General features: G+C 37.9%; 1 protein-coding gene across 3 annotated transcripts; it reads right to left on the reverse strand.

The window, feature by feature from the left end:
* On the reverse strand, nucleotides 1-23,785 carry LOC139116403 (flavin reductase (NADPH)-like). Of its 3 annotated transcripts, none has more exons than XM_070679042.1 (4): nucleotides 16,360-16,605; nucleotides 2,059-2,284; nucleotides 955-1,125; nucleotides 1-514 (listed from the first exon to the last, which is right to left on the reverse strand). In XM_070679042.1, the coding sequence occupies exons 1-4, from the start codon at nucleotides 16,504-16,506 to the stop codon at nucleotides 369-371; spliced, it is 690 nt and encodes a 229-aa protein (XP_070535143.1). In that variant the 5' UTR covers nucleotides 16,507-16,605; the 3' UTR covers nucleotides 1-368. The 3 variants fall into 3 exon arrangements, with proteins under 3 accessions (XP_070535143.1, XP_070535150.1, XP_070535158.1); XM_070679049.1 differs by lacking the exon at nucleotides 16,360-16,605 and adding an exon at nucleotides 23,594-23,785 and having other exon boundaries at nucleotides 232-514; XM_070679057.1 differs by lacking the exons at nucleotides 1-514; nucleotides 955-1,125; nucleotides 2,059-2,284; nucleotides 16,360-16,605 and adding exons at nucleotides 18,850-19,470; nucleotides 19,920-20,090; nucleotides 20,504-20,729; nucleotides 23,594-23,775.
* Between the last annotated feature and the right edge of the window lie 855 nt (nucleotides 23,786-24,640).

A 24,640-nucleotide genomic window follows, 5' to 3' on the forward strand; every position in this document is an offset into this window, starting at 1 on the left:
GAGAGTAAAAAGAACGTTTTATTGCATATGAAGTGTTCATACTACAAGAAATGGGGAGATAAAAAGGAAACTTTATAAAATGTTATTTTAAAATTAATGCCTTTACGCACTTAGAAATTTAAATTCTTAAACTGTCTCTCTGTCACGGTCAAGAATGAAAAAAAAGGTTATCATGATGCAAAAATGAGAGTTAGAGTATAAATTAGCTACAATATCCAAACATTTTGTTATCCGCTACACGATACTCTGTTTTTGATTTTTACAAAACCAATGCAAGAACAACAAAGTTGTTCATTTCGCGAGAGATAAAATCCAGTTACATCAACTCCCATTGTCAAATTAACTCTACTCTGTTTTTAATTGCGTCTCTATTTACTAACAGCAATGGCCACAGCCTTCTTGTTGTACTCGTCCGTTGATAAAGTATCCAGCATAAATTTTGCTACATCTGTCCGTGGAATGCTTTGGGGAGCGCCACCAACGAACATTCTTTCTTCGATAGCCAAATCCTTTCCTGTGAACCACACAAAAGTAAGAAGTACGCATAAGCTTTCATCTCCAATACATAAGCGTGTGTCACATGAAACTACCTGTTGGGGAGGAGGGCTTGAGAGGAACAGAGAGGGCGAACTCAAAGTTTTACTCCATGTAAAGCATATGGATATCTCAAAGGATGAACAGAAAACATGTATTTCATAATCCCGTTTTCTAAAGTAAGCCAAATTATATTAATATTGCATTTTGGGGCTCAACTGTTTTCTTTCTGACTGTCACAGAAGGCAGCTCTACAATTGCACAAGCTATTGTTGAAGTTGGCAAAACGATAATTCGTGCCATTAATTTTTGCTCGTTCTCTTATTACTATGGACAATGCACGACAAGATACTGCAGTAATATGATACAAAAACATTGCATCCGTTTTGTTTTTTTTAGACTGAATCGTAAATGACATACCACTGGCAGGTTTGTCTGTTAGTCCAGGAGGTCTGACCACGGTATAGTCGATGTCAGAACATTTTTCGATCAAAAAGTCCTCCATAATCCCCATGTTTCGTAAAACTCTTCCATAAACAAGTGGCTTAAGTATCCATTCGATAATCCGAGGTCCAGGATCCTTCGGGTTGTCTGTAGGAATAGAAGGATTAGGTTTAAAGGTATTTTCAAAATCTCGTAGACTCTCGTTTACGCAAGGATTGCAGTAGTGTATTGGTGTATTCATCGATTAATTAATAATAATCGGGCGATCATGCACCACCACAAGTGTCACCATTTTAGTAGCTTGCCATCATCATCATCATCATCATCATCATCATCATCATCATCATCATCATCATCATCGATGTCATTGTCGCTTCCACTATCACCTCTAACCTCATCATCATTATCGTCATCGTCTCTGAACTCAAAGTCGTTATGATTACTCGTCGGCTATCTTCCTTGTTATCAGAGAACCAGTGATCATGTAAAATGGTTAGATTAAAGCCCCACTAGATGTATCTTTTAGCATTATTCTTTATGATTTTACTTTTAAGCTAACATACATTTGTGAGAATGTACTAATTTAGGTGTGTATACACTTCTTATTAGCTACCCGCTGGGACTGTATATGCAATTTTGAACAAGATGAAGATTACACTGCGATTAAATGTTTGCCCAAACATTAAATCGCACCCCCATGAGGAAAGGCAAAAATTGTGAATACTGTGTATATCTGCTCTGAAATTTTCACATAGACTGCACAGAGTAGTCCAGTGTAATTCATAGGAGTGAATGTTGTTTCATTTGTAACATTAACATTTTTTTAAAAAATGGCCGGAAATCAAAATAACCGTTAAAATTTGAATTTACTTATCAAATGTATTCACAAAGGAATGGTTTCCTAATGCAGTATAAGCCCTGTATCCCTTCAGAGAGTAGAATTTAGATAAAACCAGGAGAGACTAGGGATATATTTTGAGGTCAACAAATTTCAAGAGTTACAGCTAGTGGGGCTTCAATAATTTAAGAACGCAATCAATCAATCAATAAATGAATGAATCATAGTTATCCAATACTTACTTTTAGTACACCATGACGTCATACATACCAGCCTCTTCACGTTCGCCTCTCGCATAGCCTTGACTATGATCTCCATTGTATCTGTATAAATAGTTGTTCTGGAGAATATTAATTTAGTTACTGGCGTCGAATCTGGACTATTGCCAAGACATGAAAGCACAGCATCTTGACCTTCAAATGACCCCTTCAAGTCGGTGTTGGGAGACAAGACATCTCCTTGTACAACCTGCAGATTGAAAAGGTGCAGAATCGATCAGCAACGTTCACCAGGCATAGTTGAATTACTTAACCTACCACTTTTTACATGACGCAAAAGTTGCTAACTAGTCACTAGAGGTGTTCTAAACAATAACTACTAAGATAAGATATTTTCAGCGAAATTAAACGTAAATTTAGAGGGGAACTGACAGCAGTTTGGAAATGTTCCCTCGCAATGATTTGCCATGTTTTGTCTGTGGCTTCTCCGCTAGGTGATTGGGCACCGTACGTTGTGGGTTCGAACCCGATTGAAACCATCGTATTCTCATTCTAAATTGCAATGCTCCCCTCCTGCGACTAGATTTTACCGTCGGTTCGCCACGACAAACCAAGCACAACAGCAAGGCTTCTTCGCCTGCTGATGTTTCAAAAATGCCTCGACCGCTCTTTCCACGCCCTAATGCTGATGTGCGAGAAATGTATTCCCGCCTCTTAATGGACTGTGGATAATGGTAAACAAAACTCAATGACTTTGACCTTAGACAACCCCTTCCCTCCGGACCCATACACCAAAGTTGAAAAATAGAAAATTCTCACTGCGGAAGTTAGACTTGAACTCCCCCGCCTTCCCAAAGAAGATAAATTGCTGAAACTGTATGGTTTTCGAAGCATGGTCCGCGAGGGGACGGGTACGAAGCTTATGCTGTTAACGATTTTGAACATCGAACATTTCAAAACACAATGAAAGCTGCAAGCAGCTTCAAGGGGCCCAAGCACTTGCAAACACTGACAAAAGGTACCAGAATGAGAATCAATAAACCTCTTATGCCATTAGGTGCCCCTAATCATCAATTAATTGATTAATTTTTATGCAAATGAGATTGATTTAAAAGTGTCAATCAAAGATGGCCGTCGGGTCATGTGACCTGTTAGCATAGTAACAAAAGGAAAAATATAGTCTTAGAGTTCTATCCATGTACCAAATTGCCAGTCATTTGGTACAACTTTCTTTGAATGGGAATCATGATACACGAAAGTAGGTCAAAGATCTTTGAAGGTCATCATAAAATTTTCAAAAACATTTTGGTCCTATACTGACTCATATGAACCAGGAACCAAACCTATAGCCCATCTAGTTCTCGAAATATATTGATTAAGTTTGAAAGGGCTGCGTGCACCGGTTTAGGAGATCTATTTTGGCAAAAAAGTTGCGGAAGAAGAAGAAGAAGAAGAAGGAGAATTAGAAGGAGAATTAGAAGTAAAAGTAGATTGTAGTAGTACTATGAGCATGAACGCACGGTGAGCTATGCCTGCCTAGGAGAATATTTTAAATGACGAGTACAGTTGGTAAATTCCTTTCCAGACTAGAGAAAATAGTTAAAGATTTTAAATCAATGCAACATCGAACTTTGTCTTTATTCTTTTCAAAAGGTAATGAGCAAGCATCCTTAAAATATGGTCATGAACATGTATTTCAGCACTGGAGCGGAAACTTTAAACAACGTATTTTTGGGTGTGTGTTTAGTTTTTCACTTCTGCGTTTACGGGAACGTTTAGGTTGGCCGGTAAATATTAGGGTAGTTTGGGTAACAGGAACCATACGACTTTTCTATCTTTGCCTAAAGAACTCGGGCGGCCCTTAACCCTGAACGTTTTTTTAAATATAAAAATGACAATGTGCAAGAATTTTATGTATTTCTTTTCACCTCATTGCTCGGTACAGTTGTTCAATCTTGCTAAAGAAAACAATTGGAATCGTACTGACATCTGCCACAATGACATAACGAATTCTAGCAATACAATGTCTGATATGATGTTGTGACCGTTAATATACGCATTCTTAGTCCTCGTACAGCTGACATGGCTTAATTCCTACTTTCTCCCTTTACTGGAATATATCGCTGACATCTATAAGTATTGCTACGGATATAATTCGTCTGTGATTTATAATGTCGCATTTGTGTAGAATATTTCAACAAAACATCTGTGATTTCGTATTTTGGTGGCGACAGGAAGGCCGAAATTAACGGGTTCGGCAAGCCTTGGCTTTCCTCTCGCCCTTGCCCATAAATAAACAATTATAGTCAGGGCGTCGTCCCTTATTTCTATAGTGTGAGATATGTATTTTTGTGAAAGAATGTAGATAACACAGCTTGTTGTCCAAGTATTTAGTACAAATTCAGAGCTCAAAGGTCACGTACCCGAAGTAGTTACCTTATTCCGTGTCCACGTATGCAGAAACTTACTACACGAAATACCGCTCCATGAGTTACAGACATCTTTTAGTTGAATCATATTACCTAAATCACATTTCAACTAAGATATCAAATATGTAATCTTGATGTTGATTTGAAAGTGGTATAGTAGGTCTGTACTAAGATTCGATCTCTATAATCCTGTTTCAAATCAACATCCTTTAAAATGTACAAACGCTGGCTTGCGGCCCACGATGTTAATATCAGCAGTTACATGTTTGAATTATTTTGAAGAAAATCAGATCGCCTTTTACATTTCGTGCTTCCTCACATTGAAATATGTGATTATCAATTTAACTATACTGTTCCAAACTTGAGTGTTTTAATAAAATGAAGTAATGTTTTGTGGCCGTTTCAAACATTTGGTTACTTGGACTATGTCAGTTTGACGCCCTTATGAGACCTTATTTTGTGTAAGCTGGCACACGAGATGAAATTGACATGATGCCGTACGTATACCTACTGTGTATAGATTATAAATATTATAATCATGTACTTTCAGTAGTTCCTTGCAAAGTGCTTGGATTATGGGGCCATAGTATCAAGTTTTATGGCGATTGTCTGAGTTACGATAAGAGAGAGAGTTTGTACCTTATGACGCGTTGTTAATCATCAGTAAGCTAAGGGTTCTTTCTTTGCTTGAGTGAGTTTGGTTTGAACGGCGAAGCGTATGGCCGACACAGAAGTGCATTGACATGGAAAGTGATATATACAAAAGTCACCCAAATCGATGGACCACAGATTCTACCCCTCTGAAGTAATGTTTTGTCAACTGAAGTAAATTCAATTGCATTGATCAAATTACCTTACTGCATTTTAAAGTTTCAACTATTTGTTTCACTATTGAATATCTTGTTATTTTAACACAGCGAAGTAATATGAGTATTGCCATATTATCGAGTAACGTTAATATTTTTTTTAAAATTAAAACCGTGAGATGACTGACAGCCAGAAAACCATAATCTTTCTGATGCATATTATTTCCTTTCGTATTGATCGTTTGACTTCAATCACAATTGACGCTCGACACACCATCTGTTTTCATCTGATATTTTTTGTTAGTAATCCTTCATCTGGCCTAAACATCTCAGGATTTGAAAAGTCTCGGTCTATCCCTTCAAACGCCTCAGATTCGCACAGGGACATACGGCAGGCTTTATTTTCTGTTAACAATTTACAACGTTAACATATATTAAATCTTAGAACCGCATGTTCATCTTTTTGTGTCAAGAGTTTTAATTCCGTTATTAGATATTTCACTGTGATTTTGAGGACAGGAAAACATGTATGAACTCGATATCCCTCAAAGATATTTTGCATATGTATTAAAATCACAGTATTGGAAGGCATTACTGTTCGACCAATACTTGTCAGAGATATGGGTGTATGTTCGTAGAGTTAGTACAAACAGGTCACAACAAAAGTTACCTAAAGTGCACATTTGTCAAGAAGGTAAAATATCGTACTTCAAACACAAACACAAGCCCGAAGACAATTTTCTGCATACGTAATGCCTAATATATCGCATTATATCTTTTGTTCAGTAAACAGTATATATTAACGCAGTAATTTGAACTACTGATATCAAAAACAAAGGAACAAGACGCTACTTTAAATGGAAATACATGTCCAACCAAAGTACAACGTTTCTAAATTGATGCAAAAGTTGAGAGTGTCACTCCGATATTAATTCGATCAAAACTTTTCGTGTTATACACTGTATGTGAACTTTGCGAAATGGCGAAATGGTACACAGTTGTCGACGTGAACCCAAACTTGCAGTCAAAAAATATTATGATTCTAAATTGAGTGACCAGCCATAGTATATTCATATACAGATTGTAATCATACGTTGAACGGTAGACATTTGACAATGATACTTTGGAATGGATTGCGAAAACGTAGTTTAAAAACAGAAATAACAAATTAAAACGTGTAAAACAAACTAGCTGTACGTAGGTTTAATTTACGAAAATTGTCCTACCACATGTCATTGTTTATATGTCGTTTTCCAAACGTTAACACGTAGACTGGATCATTTGCTGAAGCCTCGGACAACTAGGATTTGTCTAGCGTGGCAGATTGATAAGAAAAGTTATTAATTTAACAATAATCTTCCAAAATACAAATCCAAAAACATAATAAGGTGCTAAATAAAGCACGCTGGAATACAAAACACCAAATGATCACACCTTTAATCCCAGAATTACAGGGGGTTTCCCCCTATCATCCAGGGTCGCTTGCCTTACGGTAGCTGTAGCTAAACTTTACGCCTCTCTTTTGAAGCATTACATGTCCCACCCCGTGAAGTTTATAGTCGCGCCAGCGGCTTACTGACTACGCATGCGCTTATTCATAATATACTATGCGAGTAACCGGAAGTGTACCCTTCTTTCTCATGATGGGCGCCGCCATGTTTTTTTTTTTGAGTACTCGTAAATAAACAAATACGAAACAAATTACCATGATATAATATGCCTTTTATAAAATATACCTCTTTAATTAGCCAGTAAATGTTATTATACACCTTGTCGCTGATACAAAGTATCGTTGATATAGATAAACGGAGAAAACTGTCGTGCATATGAACGGGGGCATACGCAAAGAATGCTGGGATTGAATTATAGAAGAGCGCCCCCTGTGTCAATAATTAGATTCAAAAATTGCAAGTTTTTAGACGGAACGCTATAGTTTTCAGCTTGCATGTGGAAGGTGGGTAGTGCGGTTACCATTGCAATGATAATTATTGCATAATACGTCCCTTGTTTAACGCCATAGGCTGTTATCATTGTAAAAATTGCCAATTTTTGTCCAAAATTTTTACACGCTACAGAAAATCTTATACCTGCCCTGCTGCAGGGTTTGACGTCGTGTAAGTACGTGAACTGCTTTCATCAGAGGGAAACTGGGCATAGTTGTCATATAACGTTTATGAAGTAACAATTACAGTTTATCATGAATCAATACAAATAACATTGCCAATCTTAACCCCTGGCGCGACACCAAGGGCTGAGCCCTATATTATCAATAAAAGGTGCATGTTATCGATCAATCTCATAGCAATCATCGTCGGGATCAGAAGAAATACCGGATTTTTCAGAGTGAGTATTATAGACCAGTCTTGTATCTTGTTGATATGTCTATCTTTTTTACAGCAATGAGGGCTGACACAGCCTGATTGCCGCTCGTTTGTTCTCTTGACTTGTTTCTACCATAGACGGTCAACTGTCTATGTTTCTACAGATGAAACAGCGTTCATGTAATGCATTTTTAGAAAAACGCTTAAACTTCAGAGGTCGTAACTCTTAAGGTAGAATGCGCCTCGTGGACAGATATTTGACTCTCAACTTTTTCAACTCTTTTCTGATCTACCACTTGTGGGGTTTGGCGGTTCATTTTGAATTTTTTTGAAGAAGAAAAACTTTAACCTGCTTAGTTTTTTTAAAATCGAAAATGTTATTTTTCTCGATAGAGTTAACACAGGAATGGCGGCCATTCTGAATTTCAAATATCGGTAAATCTTGGAAAATTCGTTTCTCTAGTACCAAAATTTGCACTCTGATCCCGATTTTTATTCTTGACTTTGAAAGGGAATAGTTGACAGATGCCTTGAGTAAAATTTGAGCAAAAGTCTTTTGTTTTCGAGGCACATACTACCTTATGTACAGTTACGTTGTTTTTCTTTTATGTGTAGGGCACAGTTTCTTATTTGCTCTGCCCAATATTACTTTGGACAACTTAATTTCAGTCACAACAGTTACTAAAATGAATTTCTCACCGCGGTAAAATTGCATATTATACTCAATGCGTTGTCTTTGTAACACCTATTATGTCAACATGCTTGGAGTACAAGAATAAGATTATGTCACATATTTCACGGAACAAAGAAAATTTTCAAACTTCAACTTAGGTGTTGATGTGAATCTATCAATTTCCTGGCAATCGTCGATGTGTGCTTTGATATTAAGCTTGAACAGTTTTACCAAAAAGAATGGCTGAGTCCGACAACACTCTTAAAGAAATAGTACTGAGCCTTCTAGAGAATTGCGATAATAGTAAATGTAATAAAAGAGCTTAATGCACATACAATGCGTCTTCTCAGCACGTGTCATATGTATGTATGTATGTATGTATGTATGTATGTATGTATGTATGTATGTATGTATGTATGTATGTATGTATGTATGTATGCCTTATACTTAATTTGATCAGTACTTATTCTAATTACTAGCGTCTGTTCATCAATACTTTTGAAGGTAGACATAATTCTAGAAGAAAGAGAATGATCTCGTACAGTTTTGACATAAACGTGATAAAAATTGAAGGACAGCAATGACATCACTTCCTGCCAAAATTTCCTACATAATCCAACCTCCTTCTGTCTTAAGCTGATTTTTTCTTGATAGCCTTGTGCCCAAGCTCAAAACTTAAAGTGTGTATGACATGCCCCGAACAACATACTTTAAAAACCTTCTGCCAGGGTTTTGTCACATTATGCATTGTATCAATGTGAAATGTGAAAAATACGCGAAATTTGGACGCCGGCTGGCACCTGGCCAGGCTGGGCCGGTTGAGCCTCTGAAGCCAGCTGAGGTATTCGCATACTGTTGACCAGGTACAAATTACGTTAATTGTCCTTATTGATATGCATAATATGTAAATCAACATAGCATTACTCTTGAAATCCGATTCACAAATAAAGTTGAAATCAAAACAGTCTGGTGGACGCGACGCTCAAGACAAGCAACAAGTACCAGCATGGAGCCACCAAATAGTTGTAGTTCCATGGTACCAACAACCAGCATCATACTAAAGTATAAGCAGTCATCGCCATCGACGTGAGCAACAGTAAATATTCAACATTTTCGCAGGCTAGAGTATGCTTTGCACTCCGTGGACCTTCGCAAAATCTTACGGGTAGCGCCAAGCTGTTGCCGTAAAGAGGGGCGTAGTTTATGACAATTATCTTCAGTCTCGACGGGACGTTGTTCCAAGATTATTGTGTTGCGGGTATTTTTATTGTACAGCACGCAATAAACATTAGTTGTACAGAAAAAAAGACACACTATTAACTTACAAAAAAATGAAATCAATTTAGAATTTATTCATTTTCATCAACAAAAACACAACCTTAATCGTAATAGATTTAGTACCTGTTCTGAAATTTCCTGCGCTGACGACGTGACATTGGTTGCGATGCTGACCTGCTACTTCCATGTTTTGACCATACATACTACGAAAATAAATAAAAGCTCGATTTGAGCATTTAATTTTATAATTTATGGTAAACGAAATAAAAGTTACAGTTAACTAGATAGCTGTCGAAGTTGGTTTCAGCAAATGATACAAACTAGCGATCGTGCAAGCTTAGCCGGTCATAATCATCGCTATGTAATCGCCCTACGATCTATCCACATTTCCCGCGTTCATTTGACAAAATTGTAAATCTTCAGATGCGTCACGAGTTGTTTCATCTGAACAGGATGGGACTGGTTGAACAATAATTTTATTATGAGGTGAAAACTCTATTGCGACAGTGGAGAAATAGTACAGAGTGAGTTAGTTCAGTAGCATAGTCATTGTATAAACAGAATCCCTCGCTATTGGCAGTTATTTTCAAGGAAAACTTTAGAGGTGTGAAATACCTAGATAAACCTTCGTGTGGACTTCGGAAAAGCGAAAACAGTCGACCGAATTGGCTTTTGGGGACACACCTACCTGCAACTTTTACTTGCTTATGATTATCTACAGCGCGCAACCCTCAATGTCAGATATAGTAAAACTTATCTCCATAAGGCATAGAGATTGATTTTTAAGTTGTCGTCTTGGGCATGGCATAGCCACATTAAACATCTTAAGCCAACACTGGTTCTTTGTAATTTTTATGTTCTTTAAGCTTACTGAATAGGATCTGCACTCTGGCACTCTGGCAGCCTTGGGCATTTTGAAATATTGAAGTTTGCAGCCGAGATGGCCGTCGATCACGACATGTAAAAGGTCATATCGGTCATATCTTAGCTCCATGAGATGCTGTCAGTCTGATGTTGGTGTCCTCTGGGGTCAAGAAAGTTATTACTTGTATTGACCGACTTTGGCAATCCTGAGTTTTCATGAATAATCCAAGATGGCCGCCAAAATGGCTGTGTCAGTGTATTACTAGTCACATCTCACTCAAGTGAGCGGCTGTGCAACTGATTTTATTGTCTTTGGACAGGTTTTAGGGATCAAGGTTTTATCTTTAATCAGTTTTAAAACCAATAATTAAAATCAAAAATGGATGCCAATCACCCAAATGGCCACAAAAATGGTTGCCACAAGAAATATCGAGGCATATCTTAATGTTGCATCTCAAAGACTGGTTTGGTGTCTTTGATCTGGTATCCGATATCAAGGTTTATTTTTTGTTGTATGAACTGTAAAATCATATATGAAAATGAAAATTGACGCCAGAAATCAAAGATGGCCACCATAATGACTGTTTCAGTGGATAACGAGTTATATATCAACCAACTGACAGCTATGCAACTGATTTTGGTTTCATTGGACAGATTTTAAGGATCAATCATAAAATCAATCAAAATGGTCATCCAACAAATATCAAGGCACATCTTTACTAAATTACATAGTAAGGACTGATTTACATGGATATATATTTGTCAGGTATCAGAGGTCGAGGAGTTGGTAATCTTTTGTTGTGTAAACTGTAAAATAATTCATCGAAATGAAAAACGGACGCCAAGAATATACAATGGCTGCCAAGATGTCTACCATAAACAGTGTCTAGCTGTGTCTTAACCTACCAGGCATTCTGAGACCAATTTCGGTGTCTTTTGTCGGGTTTTACTGTGAAGGAAGTTGTATCTCTTGATATCAGAAGTATAAGAGTATACTGTGAATATCTTCAATTGAGGCAAACTATCTGTCAAAGACTGTACAGGAGGACGTGATGAAGTGTTTGATATTGTTCATTGTCCCCGACCTCTCTAAAATACGTAGAAAAAAAATGCACAATATTTGCTTCACAGCCAGAATTGTCTCAAAATATGTGGAATTGATCGGCACAGTTTGTAAATTTGCTTTGACAGTTACCGGTCCTGTTACACACGTAGACATAGTGCGATCCAGTTGAGCAATAGAGCACGTGTATCTGTCTGTACAATATGGAGGATCATCTGTGAAACCATGGTGATTGAATTGCAGTACTTCTAGGGGAGTTGGATGAACATGACTTTGCACTGTCACAGCCAAATTTAGTCATCTGTCAGATTCATCTTTTCGCCAATCTTAGTCACTCAGATCCATGCTAGGAGGATCTTCTCTCATGGCTGCCTTCTGTAAATGCCTCTGACGTTGGGGGCAGGGTCTCTTATGAAGATAGTTGCTTCTCTCATGGCTGCCTTCTGTAAATGCCTCTGACGTTGGGGCAGGTCTCTTATGAAGATAGTTGCTTAACCGTTTTTTACAACCAAGTATATTATCCGCTCAGACATCGTATATGAAGCTTTTATCATAGCATGTTGCAAAACTCTTATCGCTTCTGCTATAGTGTCATCTATATGGACATCAGGAATACTAAACTTCAATTTGTAACTTAGGGACTTTATCGAAGCACTTTCAGTTGTTAACTTTCCTTCATGGTGCGAAACGCTAATGCCAGTGGGATGTAATTTTGTCAACAAAGCATATAGCTTTCTCCTTCAAAGGCAGACTTAATCATTTGCTCTAATCTACTTCCTGCAATCAACATGCCTACATATCAAAACGTATTATTGAGGATGGTCATTCCTCTTAGTCTTGAAATGAAAACCAGAAATATGTGACAACACTGATATGTTTCTGATCCTGCAATTCTGTATTGTGAACAGTTTATAATAGTTTAGAAAAAGAAATTGTTACAAAACCGGTGCTAACATAAGACCAAGACACCAAAGGTTGGCAGTATTATTTGTTGGCAATACATATCATAGTCAATCGTATTAAAGTAAGATAAACCATAGCAAGAAGAACCTTGTGCTTAGCCCAAGACAACCCTACCCCGCCCCTACCCAAGGGTACGGACATTTGGTGCAGCACCCCATGGAGCAATGATACATAAAAGTAGGTAAAATGTCATTCAAAATTCTCAAAACAAATGGTTCTATATTGTCTCATACAAACAAGGAACCAAACCTGTAGCCCCTATAGTTCTTGAGATACATTGGTTTTGCATAATTAATCGGTTATGGAAAATGATAAATTCCACCACTTAAAAACCTACTCATAAACAACACGGTCAATGACCTTGAAATTTGGCATACGGCATCTTAGTACTATGCCCTACAAATGTTGCTAACAGTTGTTTGATTGGTCAAGTTTTATGGAAATTTAATAGGTAGAATACAAAATTTGAATCCAAGATGGCAGTCAGGTCATACGACCCATGGCCTAATAAGCCCTGCAAGTTCGAAAAGGCTGCACGCAATGGTTTTTGAGTTCGAGATCCTGCCAAGGAAAAAAGTTACGGAAGAAGAAGAAGAAGAGGAGGAAAAAGGTTGAACCCCAGTAGATACAATAGGGGCCAAAACCCTTTTTGCCCCCTTATTAGGACGGTGATTGTGTATCATGCATATACACCGTTTTCATGGCGTAACCAGAGTCCCTCCATCACTACTATGATGAAACCATGACATGATAGTCAGTGTGACATTGGCATAATATCAAAACTGAACCACCCCTACCAAATTGCATCACTCATTTTTAGAAAACAGCTTCGTCATCTGCCACTGACAACGCTATTGAACGTGTCTTTCTGCCATGTCATGCCTGCAGGCATGGTTGAAGTGTACACATAGACATCCAACACAACGTTTAAAATAGAACCAAATTTTGTCCTATTATCGTCCATAGTGTAGTTTGTATGCTTTTAGTGTGATGGAACGATCAAACTATAATGTGAAATTAAATTAACAGTCCGAAAAAATCGATTGAGGAAACTTTGCTTGCACTGTATACGTAACACTTTGACGTTTATCTTTCAAGGTCTCTCCCAGAATAGAACAACAACATGAAGTGGGTATTGCGTAACACTGTGGTCACCAGCAACACATTTCATTCGCTGTGCAGCATATGTAAGGGAGCCTTCAGTAATTACAAGGGGGGGTGGGCCGGGGGAATTGGGGGAGGGTCACTTTTAAAAAACAGTTCAAGGGGGAGGGTCACTTTTTATAAACCTATCTTGGGGGAGGGTCACTTTTGACAGAAGCTGATATTATGGCCAAAACTTTGATTGTCCGTGTGATATTTCCTGAATAGGAAATCACCAATAAAATAAGCACACACTTATGGACCGCCAAGCATAGTGAATTGACATTTGGTGAGATTAAAAAATCAAATTTCTTACACAACCATAGACTTGTAACCACTCTAGTCTAATCAAGAACAATAATCTTAATAATCAAGCATACATAAATGCACAGATTTATCTAATTTTGTACTGAAAAAAATTATTCGTAGTTTCATCATAGACCCCAATGCATGGTGAATCGACATTTTGGTGTATTCCAAAATTAATTTCTTGCACAACCATGGACTTGTAACCATTCTAGTCTTATCAAGAACAATAATGTGAATAATCAAGCACACATAAATGCACAGATTTATCTAATTTTGTACTGAAAAAAAATTATTCATAGTTTCATCATAGACCCCAATGCATAGGGAATCGACATTTTGGTGAAATTCCAAAATCAAATTTCTTGCACAACCATAGACTTGTAACCATTCTAGTCTTATCAAGAACAATAATGTGAATAATCAAGCATACATAAATGCACAGATTTATCTAATTTTGTACTGAAAAAAAATTATTCATAGTTTCATCATAGACCAAATGCATAGTGAATCGACTTTGGTGAAATTCCAAAATCAAATTTCTTGCACAACCATGGACTTGTAACCATTCTAGTCTTATCAAGAACAATAATGTGAATAATCAGGCATACATAAATGCACAGATTTATCTAATTTTGTACTGAAAAAAAATTATTCATAGTTTCATCATAGACCCCAATGCATAGTGTATGGACATTTTGGTGAAATTCCGAAATCATATTTCTTGCACAACCATAGACTTGTAACCACTGTAGTCTAATCAAGAACAATAATCTAAATAATCAAGCATGCATAAATGCACAGATTTATCTAATTTTGTACTGAAAAAAAATTATTCATAGTTTCATCATAGACCCCAATGCATAGTGTATTGAATGACATTTGGTGAAATTCCAAAATCAAATTTCTTACACAACCATAGACTTGTAACCACTCTAGTCTAATCAAGAAAATTAATATCAATAATCAAGAGTACACAAATGCAAAGATTTACCTATTTTTGTATTGGAAAAAACTATTCATAATTTCATCATAGACACCATGGATAGTGAACCAACTTTTTAGATGAAATTCAGAAATCAATTTCTTGTACACAAATGTTCATTTTACTTCCCTATTCAAGCAAAGTACATTTAAATACATTATCAAACATATATAAAATACAGATATAGCATTTTTGTGGGGGTAAATTGTCAAAAATTTGCCTGATAGACTCCATGTATTATGATTTGATATTTTTGGATGAAGCACTAAATCAACTACATCTTGCCTTCTTATAGTTGCACAAAATATGGTGACCCTCCCTAAACTGTATGAAATACCATATCTCTTCAAAAATTCTTGCGTGATAATTAAATTGCGACTGTCCCTCCAAAAACACCAGCCCTCCCCTCTCTAATTTGTCCCTACATAACAATTGAACCAATTGTTATGTAAATTAGCTGATACTGTTTTAGTTATTCCCGGGGAGAATACCGCAGTGGTTGTTGGGGGGGGGGGTCAAGTTTTAGAATGTCGGACAAGGAGGGGGAGGGTCACATTTTAGACAGGAGGATTGGGGGAGGGTCACATTTTACGGTACAGGTGTTCGCGAAATTCCCCCGGCCCACCCCCTGTAATTACTGAAGGCTCCCTAAGCTCTCATTTTAAATCTTTGGAGGATTCTGGCTGGCGACAACTCCAAATCTGATCAGTGCAGGTCTACTGTTTTTCACATAGTAAACGCTGCCTTTCTAAAAAATGGAGGCGCGCATGACAGTCGAAGGTACGAACGTGTACGCGAGGGTGACCAGGCATATTTCAGTCCATTTGGAACATAGTTTTTGAGGAAAATTAAGAAAGAGAGATCGGACAGCCCTCCCCTCTCTAATTGTCCCTTACATAACAATTGAACCAATTGTTATGTAAATTAGCTGATACTGTTTTAGTTATTCCCGGGGAGAATACCGCAGTGGTTGTTGGGGGGGGGGGGTCAAGTTTTAGAATGTCGGACAGGGGGAGGGTCACATTTTAGACAGGAGGATTGGGGGGAGGGTCACATTTTACGGTACAGGTATTCGCGAAATTCCCCGGCCCACCCCCCCTGTATTTACTGAAGGCTCCCTAAGCTCTCATTTTAAATCTTTTGGAGGATTCTGGCTGGCGACCATTCCAAATCTGATCAGTGCAGGTCTACGGTTTTTCACATAGCAAACGTTGCCTTTCTAAACAATTGAGGCGCGCATGACTGTCGAAGGTATGAACGTGTACGCGAGGGTGGCCAGGCATATTTCAGTCCATTTGGAACATAGTTTTTGAGAAAAATTAAGAAAGAGAGATCGGAGCAGTCGTACTGACAATGTCAAGGGCAAACTCTGTCCAAATGAACTCCTTTCAAACAGTCTATGATTAGAGATTGCGACATACGGGCTGTTATATCGACCATTGCTGCCATTGTTCACCGCTACGGTAAATATACTTGCATGTATCTGTATCTCACCTTAAGATTTTCGTGCTCGATGGTCAACTTGCTCGGTGTTCTCACCACGGCTAGAACATGATGGCCTCGCTCAAGGGCTTGCCGAACAAGTTCCCGCCCCGTACCGCCAGTGGCGCCTAGTACAGTTAGCTTCATACCGATTGTCATGAAATTGGACGAGGCTATATGTCGTTTTCAACAACACGTTTATCACTAGCTCTACGAAAGCTGTATACACAATTCAATACTGACCGTTGACTGACGACTAAACGTGTCACTATCTCATACAGTGTTACGTAAAGTGATATCTGATACTGATGAGCACTGTAGTCATATCAACTCGCAGCAACTCAAGGCATCTCCCTTTCGTCTGAGTTTCTTTTGAACAATGTTTTTCATCTGCATAGTGTGTTCACTGTAGTACGTTGTTTTATCCTTGTCTAATTATCAATAATTTCCCAAAGTGTCATTCGCATATAATGAGGGGCTGGGGGTCGGGGTGGATGAATCTCGATTGAAATCTTATTTCCTTTCAGATAACTCCCCCCTCAATATTCTAAAATGTTCAATCTCCCCATCTATATGATTAAATTGTTTCCAATCCTTCTCCCAAACTCTCATATAGCCGAATATATTTATTAAGGTGTACGCGCAGAAAAAATAAATACGTATTGCACAGTTCTGCTCGCTGATGTTCGACCCTGCCTTTTTTGACGCATACATAAATATTCTTTAGTGGTTATAGAAATGTTGTCAGCAGTTTGTAGAGCCATATTCCTTGGGCAAGTTCTTAAATTGATTAAAATGATTCATTTCTAAATGTATCAGTGGACTCATGGATTTATCAATCTAAGCCGACTTGAGTTGATCAAAATCTGGCTAGGTCAACGGAAGCCGCTGAAGGACACAAAACTGCCGATCATGAGTCTCAAAGAGTAAATTGTGAATTCTGGGCTACACTTTGCAAACTAGTGAAAAACTGAGCAGCGTGATCTACCGAAAACAAATTATCAAAAGCAGAAGACATATATGACCCACATTCCTGGCCGCTTGGAGTGCGGGATCGACGGTGGGGAAAAATTGATCCCACACTCTCAGAAATCGTCCCACACTCTGCAGTAAATACTACACGAGCTCTGATTGGATGATGAAGAGTCGATTTCGTTCCACGCGCAAAATGTTATCCAATGGCACGACGAGTAACACACGGGCCAATACTACAAAGTAAGCAGGTCAGAGTACAGTGGCAGACGACAGAGTTGTCACGAGTTTTGATAATATTGTACGTGCCCAATGTGAATTTAACGCATTTTGTGGTCATGTGAGAAAAAGAATCTCACACACCAAGGACCTGGGATCAGATTTCTCACACGAGTTGGGATATTTTGTCTCACACTCGCCTGCGGCTCGTGTGAGACAAAATATCCCCAACTCGTGTGAGAATCTGATCCCAGGTCCTTGGGGTGTGAGATTCTATATGACCCAAATGCTACTCACAGTTGATGAGAGAAAGGGTGTGTTTGACGTGCTTTGACCAACTTGTTAACATGCATTTGTCGTTAGCGGCGCTTCACTCTGACATTACAATGTACGTGTACCTACCTCAATGTACATAGGGTACGAATGAGATTAGAATAAAACAATCCTCCAAACAACATTTTTTATTCGATATCATTTGAACTATGCATTACAGGACGTTTTCCTATGATTCAGTATTTCATCATTAAAGATTGTTGTTAAGTTAGGGGAAAATTTGCCATTTACCGGCTTAGTTTTCCGAAAATCCAAAATTTAATTTACCCGATGGAGCTAACACAGGAATGGCGGCCATTTTTAATTTCCAATATCGCAAAATGTTGGGTAATTTGTTTCGTTAGTTCCAAACTTTGCATGGTGACCTAAAATTTTAATTCTTGATTTGGTAAGAGAATGGTTGAAAGTTTCATTCAGGAAAGTTTGAGCAAAAGTTCAAGTATTTCACTCGCGAGGCGCATACTACCTCAATGAAGGACATTAAGGACTTTTGGTTCCATTATTTCTTAGGTTGTTTCATTTCGACGGAAGCGATCTACCAGTAAAAATAAATATACATAAAAACAGAAAACAGAAAAACCCTCATCATCAAATAGGCCTACCTTTCCTTGATGGGACGCACACTCTACGATGCCGCGTTTTTTTTTCAATAGTCTAAATACGGTTTATGGCAATGACAGCGTGGATCAGTCTGTAAAGCCCAGTGTGGACGACATCTTTGTACCAAATTCGCTCACATATCCTTTTTAGCAGCAGCTTCTGGAATATGGCCCCGCCATGGAATTGTAAAATTTATGATTTTCAACTTGGCACTTGTTATACCACAATTCTTACACCATTTTGATAATTCTTTTTACTAGTATAGTTGTATTTTCCCTCAAAGGGTTTGTCGACAATTAGGGCAAACATTGTGCGTATAACTTAGATAATTTTCCTCATTTGCAATTAGTGTTTTCATGTCAAGCGCACACTATAAAATGAGAGTAAAACAAATGATTTATTGCATTAAAGGAAATGAGTACATGAAAAGCATCGTTTTATTTGAACGGCAGACCATTAAAATTAATACTTTTTAAGGTCGCCTCGAAATGTAAAATCTTAAACTGTCTCTCTTTCAAAATGAAGATAAATCACGGATCAGCACGCAAAACTTGGGATTAGAGAACAAATTACCTGAGATTTCCCGTGAATTTTCAGTCCACTATACACCGTGTTTACTCCATGGGGAAATTCAGTTTTCGACTGTCGTAAAAAGACTGTAAGAAAACTATATCATCCGCAGATTTTACAGTGAATGAAGAGAAGAAGCAGGCCGGAGTAGTGTCGTTAATATTTGAGTGACCTAAACATATCTCCCAGGTGTATTCGGCCATTCAACAAAGTTGTTCATTTTTCGAGATATAAAATCCGATGGCATAACCGCACTACGGTGGCAAACTGATTTTCATCTGTGTTTTTATTTAACGGCAATTGCCACAGCCTTCTTGTTGTAGTCATCCGTTGACAAAGTATCCAGCATAAATTTTGCAACATCTGCTCGTGCAATTTGACTGGCAGCGCCACCAACGAACATTCTCTCTTCTACGGCAAAATCCTTTCCTGTGAACCACACAAAAGTGAGAAGTACGCTTAAGCTTTCATCTCCAATAAATAAGAATAAATCAGATGGACCTACGTATTGGGTAAATTAAAATTTTCAAGGAACAGTGGGGTGGGGCAAATTGTTTTCCGCCATGCAAATGATACAAATATAACACATAATTGGACAGAAAACTCTTGTTCAATAATCCTGTTTTATATATTATGTCACAAATTTGGGTCGAAGTGTTTTCTTGTCGACAGTGGGGGGTCTAGAAATGTCGGCTGATGCTGTAAGGGACTGTAAAATAAATAAATAAATAAATAAATAAATAAATAAATAAATAAATAAATAATTTTTTTCGTTCTCCTATTAATATGGACAACGCACCACATGGTATTGCAGTAACATTATACAAAAGCATTTTACATCCATTTGCTTTTTCAAGACTGAATCGTAAATGACATACCACTGGCAGGTTTGTCTGTTAGTCCAGGAGGTCTGACCACAGTGTAGTCGATGTCAGAACATTTTTCCATCAAAAAATCCTCCATAACCCCCATGTTGGCAAGAACTCTTCCGAGAATAAGTGGTTTGATTATCCATTCGATTATCCAAGGTCCGGGATCCTTTGAATTATCTGTTGGAATAGAAGGACTAGGTGTTAATATGTTTACAATTTCTGGCCCACTCTTGCTAACACAATTAGTCTTGCAGCTGTGTATGACGAACTCATTGATTAATTTATCATAGTCATCACAGCAATCATGCATCGCTGCAAGTGTCATCACAATCATTAGATCATCATCATCATCATCATCATCATCATCATCATCATCATCATCATCATCATCATCATCATCATCATCATCTTTGATGTCATTGTCGCTTTCATTATCACTAACTTCACAACCACCACAATCACAATCGTCATCGTCTCAAAGCTCTGTCATTACCAGTCAGTCGTACGTTAGTAAAAGCGATCATGTAAAATGGCCAGATTTCTAAATAAGACATCAATCAATAAATGGATCATAATTTTCCAATACTTACATTTAGTACACCATGACGTCATGCAAATAAGCCTCTTGACATTTGCCTCTCGCATAGCCTTCACGATGATCCCAATGGTGTCTGTGTAAATGGTTGTTCTGGAGAACATCACAGAAGATAGTGACGCCGAATCTTTACTATTACCAAGACATGAAAGCACAGCATCCTGACCTTCAAATGACCCCTTCAAGTCGGTATTGGGAGACAAGACATCTCCTTGGACAACCTGCAAATTGAAAAAAGGCGCAGAATATGATCAGTAATGTTCACAACGTTTGAAACCTGAGCAATATAATTCAGTCACTTTACCAACAACTCTTTACATAATGCAAGGGTGGCCAATCCGTCACTAGAGATGTTGTTGACATGAATTTCTATGATAAGATATTTTGTCCAAAATTGGATGTTTCTAAACAGGAGAATTGACAGCCGCTCGGAAATGTTCCTTCAACATTATTTGAAACTTGTCATTCCGAATTTCCATGCCCCCTCCAGGCCACACAATTTTGCCTTCGTTATCCCATACAAAATTCCAAATCTGACAGAGGAGTAGTTTGATGAAATAAAATGATAATTGACTGAGAGTCACAAAAATAGTCCTAACAATATTAAATGAAGGATTTCACCACAATTTACATGCATCTCAACTAGGTCATCCCTAGGAACCAGTATACAATATTCGAAGCTATTGGAGGAGTAGTTATGGAGAATATAGGTTTTTGACAAAAAAGACGAAACAAAACAAAATAAAAACAACACACATATGCACACATACAGCCTTGTTGCATATTTCAGCACATTTGCACACTTTTCAACTTGAAAATCTTAAGGAACAAGAATACCACCTTTCAGAGCTATCGGATGAGTAGTTTTAAAGTACATGTACATGTTTTTATCCCAAAAATCAAAAATAGCCTGGAAAACACAACGTTGCAGATTTCACTATAATTTCTACATATTTTAACTAGGTCATTCCTAGGAGAACCAGTGTACCAATTTTCAAATCTGTCAGATTTTTAGTTATGGATAAAGAATGTTTTTTTTACCAAAACTCACAAAAATAGCAATAAAAGTACCACGCCGCAGATTTCGCCACAATTTGCTTACAGCTCAACAAGGTCATTCCTAGGGACCATTGTATCCAATTTAAAAAAAATTAAAGCTGTCGGATGAGTCTTGAAAATGCATTCTGACCAAAAATAACTGAAGTATCCTTAACATTATATATATATATATATATATATATATATATATATATATATATATATATATATATATATATATATATATTATATATATATATATATATATATATGGTATTCAATACATTGGTAAAACTACACAACCATTTCATAAACGCCTCAATGGACATCGCTCAAATATTAAAACAAACAAATCAGACAGATCTCCCTACGTTGTTCCTCACTTTAGAATGCCTGGCCACACTTTGAAAGACAATGCTCTAATTGCCACAGTACTTTGTCACATACCAAGCACTAATGTTCAAATGACAAAATCATTAGAGAGTCTCTGGATCTACAGAGTAGGAACAATCCATCCAAAGGGACTCAATGAATATGAACCCACAGCAATTTCAGATTAAGCAACTTTCTGCCTACCGCATGTAATTTTCACCCCTCTGTTGTAATGTTGTCGCCTTTTGTGTATATGTACAGTTCCCACCCCTCAGTTGTAATGTTCTCGCCCTCCGTGTACGAGTGTGCACGAATATACCTCTAGTTTCGTTTGTATTCGTGTTGTTGTAAAGCTTGATGAAGGTACGCTAGTCGTACCGAAACGTCGCTATTTTATTGCTACTCGGGATTGGAAGCAAGACGGACTTTGAACTACCCAGTTGTATAAGTCATCAGATTGTATATATATATATATATATATATATATATATATATATATATATATATATATTATATATATATATATATATATATATATATATATATATATATATATATATATATATATATATGCGTGCGTTTACAAGGACGGAACGACTAGACGAGACTGTGATTTGAATAACAGTTAGGTAAAGCTGATTAAGGAAGGCGGGTAATGTATACGTAACACTTTGTCGTTTATTTTCCAATGTCGATCTCTTCATGAATAATAGACTGTTAACTCTTGTGTGCGCTCGAACAGGCAAAAGGTCATTCTGCTGCCACAGTGTGTAGCGTGGCGTTACGCAACACAGTGATCACCTTCAACATATTTCATTCGCATGCACCCTATTCCACCCTCCGCTCTTGAACAAACGACTTGGTATATTACTTACCCAAAATCAGTGTTACTTATTTAATGATCCAATCTTGTTTGATAAATAGTTTTATTAGGGGCACCGGTTGTTTCACCATTAAAGGATTACCATTCAACTTGAGTCATGGCCAAACTAGCATTTCTTATGCCTGTGGCATTTGTAATGTAATAAAGGGAAAGCAACTCCACACATCATTGATATCTTGTCTTTCTGTATTTATTTTGTGAGTGCACATTGTCACAGTTCCTCCGTGATATTATGTTTCGTTATATAACATATAGAATTTTATTAGCTAGGGTGAGGTATAATGGTAATCAGTTTGTCGAATTGAGGGGACTGTCTGACACAACCCGGGGACTCTGCGCTCTGTTTGACGTTCTTTGATTCTTCAAGTAGAGTTACCCGGTATATCTCTTGTACTTGCAAATATGCGATATATGCCGACTAAACCGCAATGAAATCGTCGTCGCCATTGGTCGCTCTGGATTCCTGCTCGGATCAAAAATCAGATCAGTTCAGATCTGCGATTTTTCACCCAGCAGACGTTGCATTTCTAACATTTGGCAGCGCCATTGACAGTCGAACGTACGAAACTGCATACCATAGATATGGTTTCAGTCTATATGGAATATAGTATTAGGGGAAAGAGTACATGTACTGACAATATGGACGGCAAACTCAGTCCCAATTAATTCCTATCAAACGACACCATTTCAATAAGAGATTGCGACATACGCCGATACGGACCGTTATGTCGGACCACTTGTGCCATTGTTACCTTGCCAAGGCAAATATACTTGCATGTATCTGTATCTCACCTTAAGATTTTCGTGCTCGATGGTCAACTTGCTCGGGGTTCTCACCACGGCTAGAACATGATGGCCTCGCTCAAGGGCTTGCCGAACAAGTTCTCGCCCCGTACCGCCAGTGGCGCCCAGTACCGTGAGCTTCATACTTATACCGTTATATTCATGAATTTACCGTATTAGCAATACGTCACTACTTTAAACTAGGTCATAGGGCACGTCAACTACGGGGCAAATCAGTAGATCTTTGGGGGGGCTGACGATAGAGATTTTTCTCATTTTTTTCGCCCTGCAATGTTGATACATATCAAAGAACATTACTTTCACTTAGGCATCGGTCTCCGCCTTCTCAGAAATTTGCAGTCCGGCCATTCCGTCCATCTGACCACTCTGTGATTTACCCTTTGAAGGCTTCTGATCCACCCCTAATATAGATATTGACGTATACTATGTTTGTCAGCGGCACAAGTTGGTATGTAAGCACCGCCGGTCCAAAGATCGACATGCCACGATTTTGCCAGAGATACCGTTGGTAGCGTAATCATACATTTATCAACGCTTGACGACGTCACGAAATCAGGAACAACCAGCCTTCTGATTTCAGAAATTTTAGCCGTTTGTGTTTGAACATGTAAATATACTAATCTAAATATTGTGGATCATTCTACATTTAAGGTATACTGTCACCTGTTCCAATTTTGCCACAGTTACCATGGAAAGAGAAAATCTAACTAATCACAGATTTTAAGCGGGTGGCCACTTTTTAAAAACAGCTCCCTCACATGGGCATTTTAACTACCAACGAACGCCCTTTGACCATATATGGGCATATTTAGACTACAGGTGACTGTATACCTTTAAAGGCGAAAACAACAGCTGTCAAGTGTCCGAAGCTGCCCTTCTAGTACGATTTATAAATTTCCCCTTCCTCCAACAAGTTTTCCTTCTCCCTCAGAATTCTCAACCATGAAATATCCCCGTTACCTCCCCACCTCAAATTATCCCCTCTGTCGTCCAACAACTGTTAGACGCCCACTGTCATCCCTGTGTCTCGTTTAT

This window comes from Ptychodera flava, chromosome 2 (assembly GCF_041260155.1).
Source record: "Ptychodera flava strain L36383 chromosome 2, AS_Pfla_20210202, whole genome shotgun sequence".
Taxonomy (NCBI): domain Eukaryota; kingdom Metazoa; phylum Hemichordata; class Enteropneusta; family Ptychoderidae; genus Ptychodera; species Ptychodera flava.

Bases quoted from the DNA above. Each gene is read 5' to 3' on its own strand.
- LOC139116403 (XM_070679042.1), bottom strand. From the start codon at position 16,506: ATGACAATCGGTATGAAGCTAACTGTACTAGGCGCCACTGGCGGTACG. The intron at 1,126-2,058 runs GTAAGTATTGGA...CTATTCCTACAG, and splicing joins GACGTCATGGTGTACTAAAA to ACAACCCGAAGGATCCTGGA. The intron at 515-954 runs GTATGTCATTTA...TGTGGTTCACAG, and splicing joins AACAGACAAACCTGCCAGTG to GAAAGGATTTGGCTATCGAA.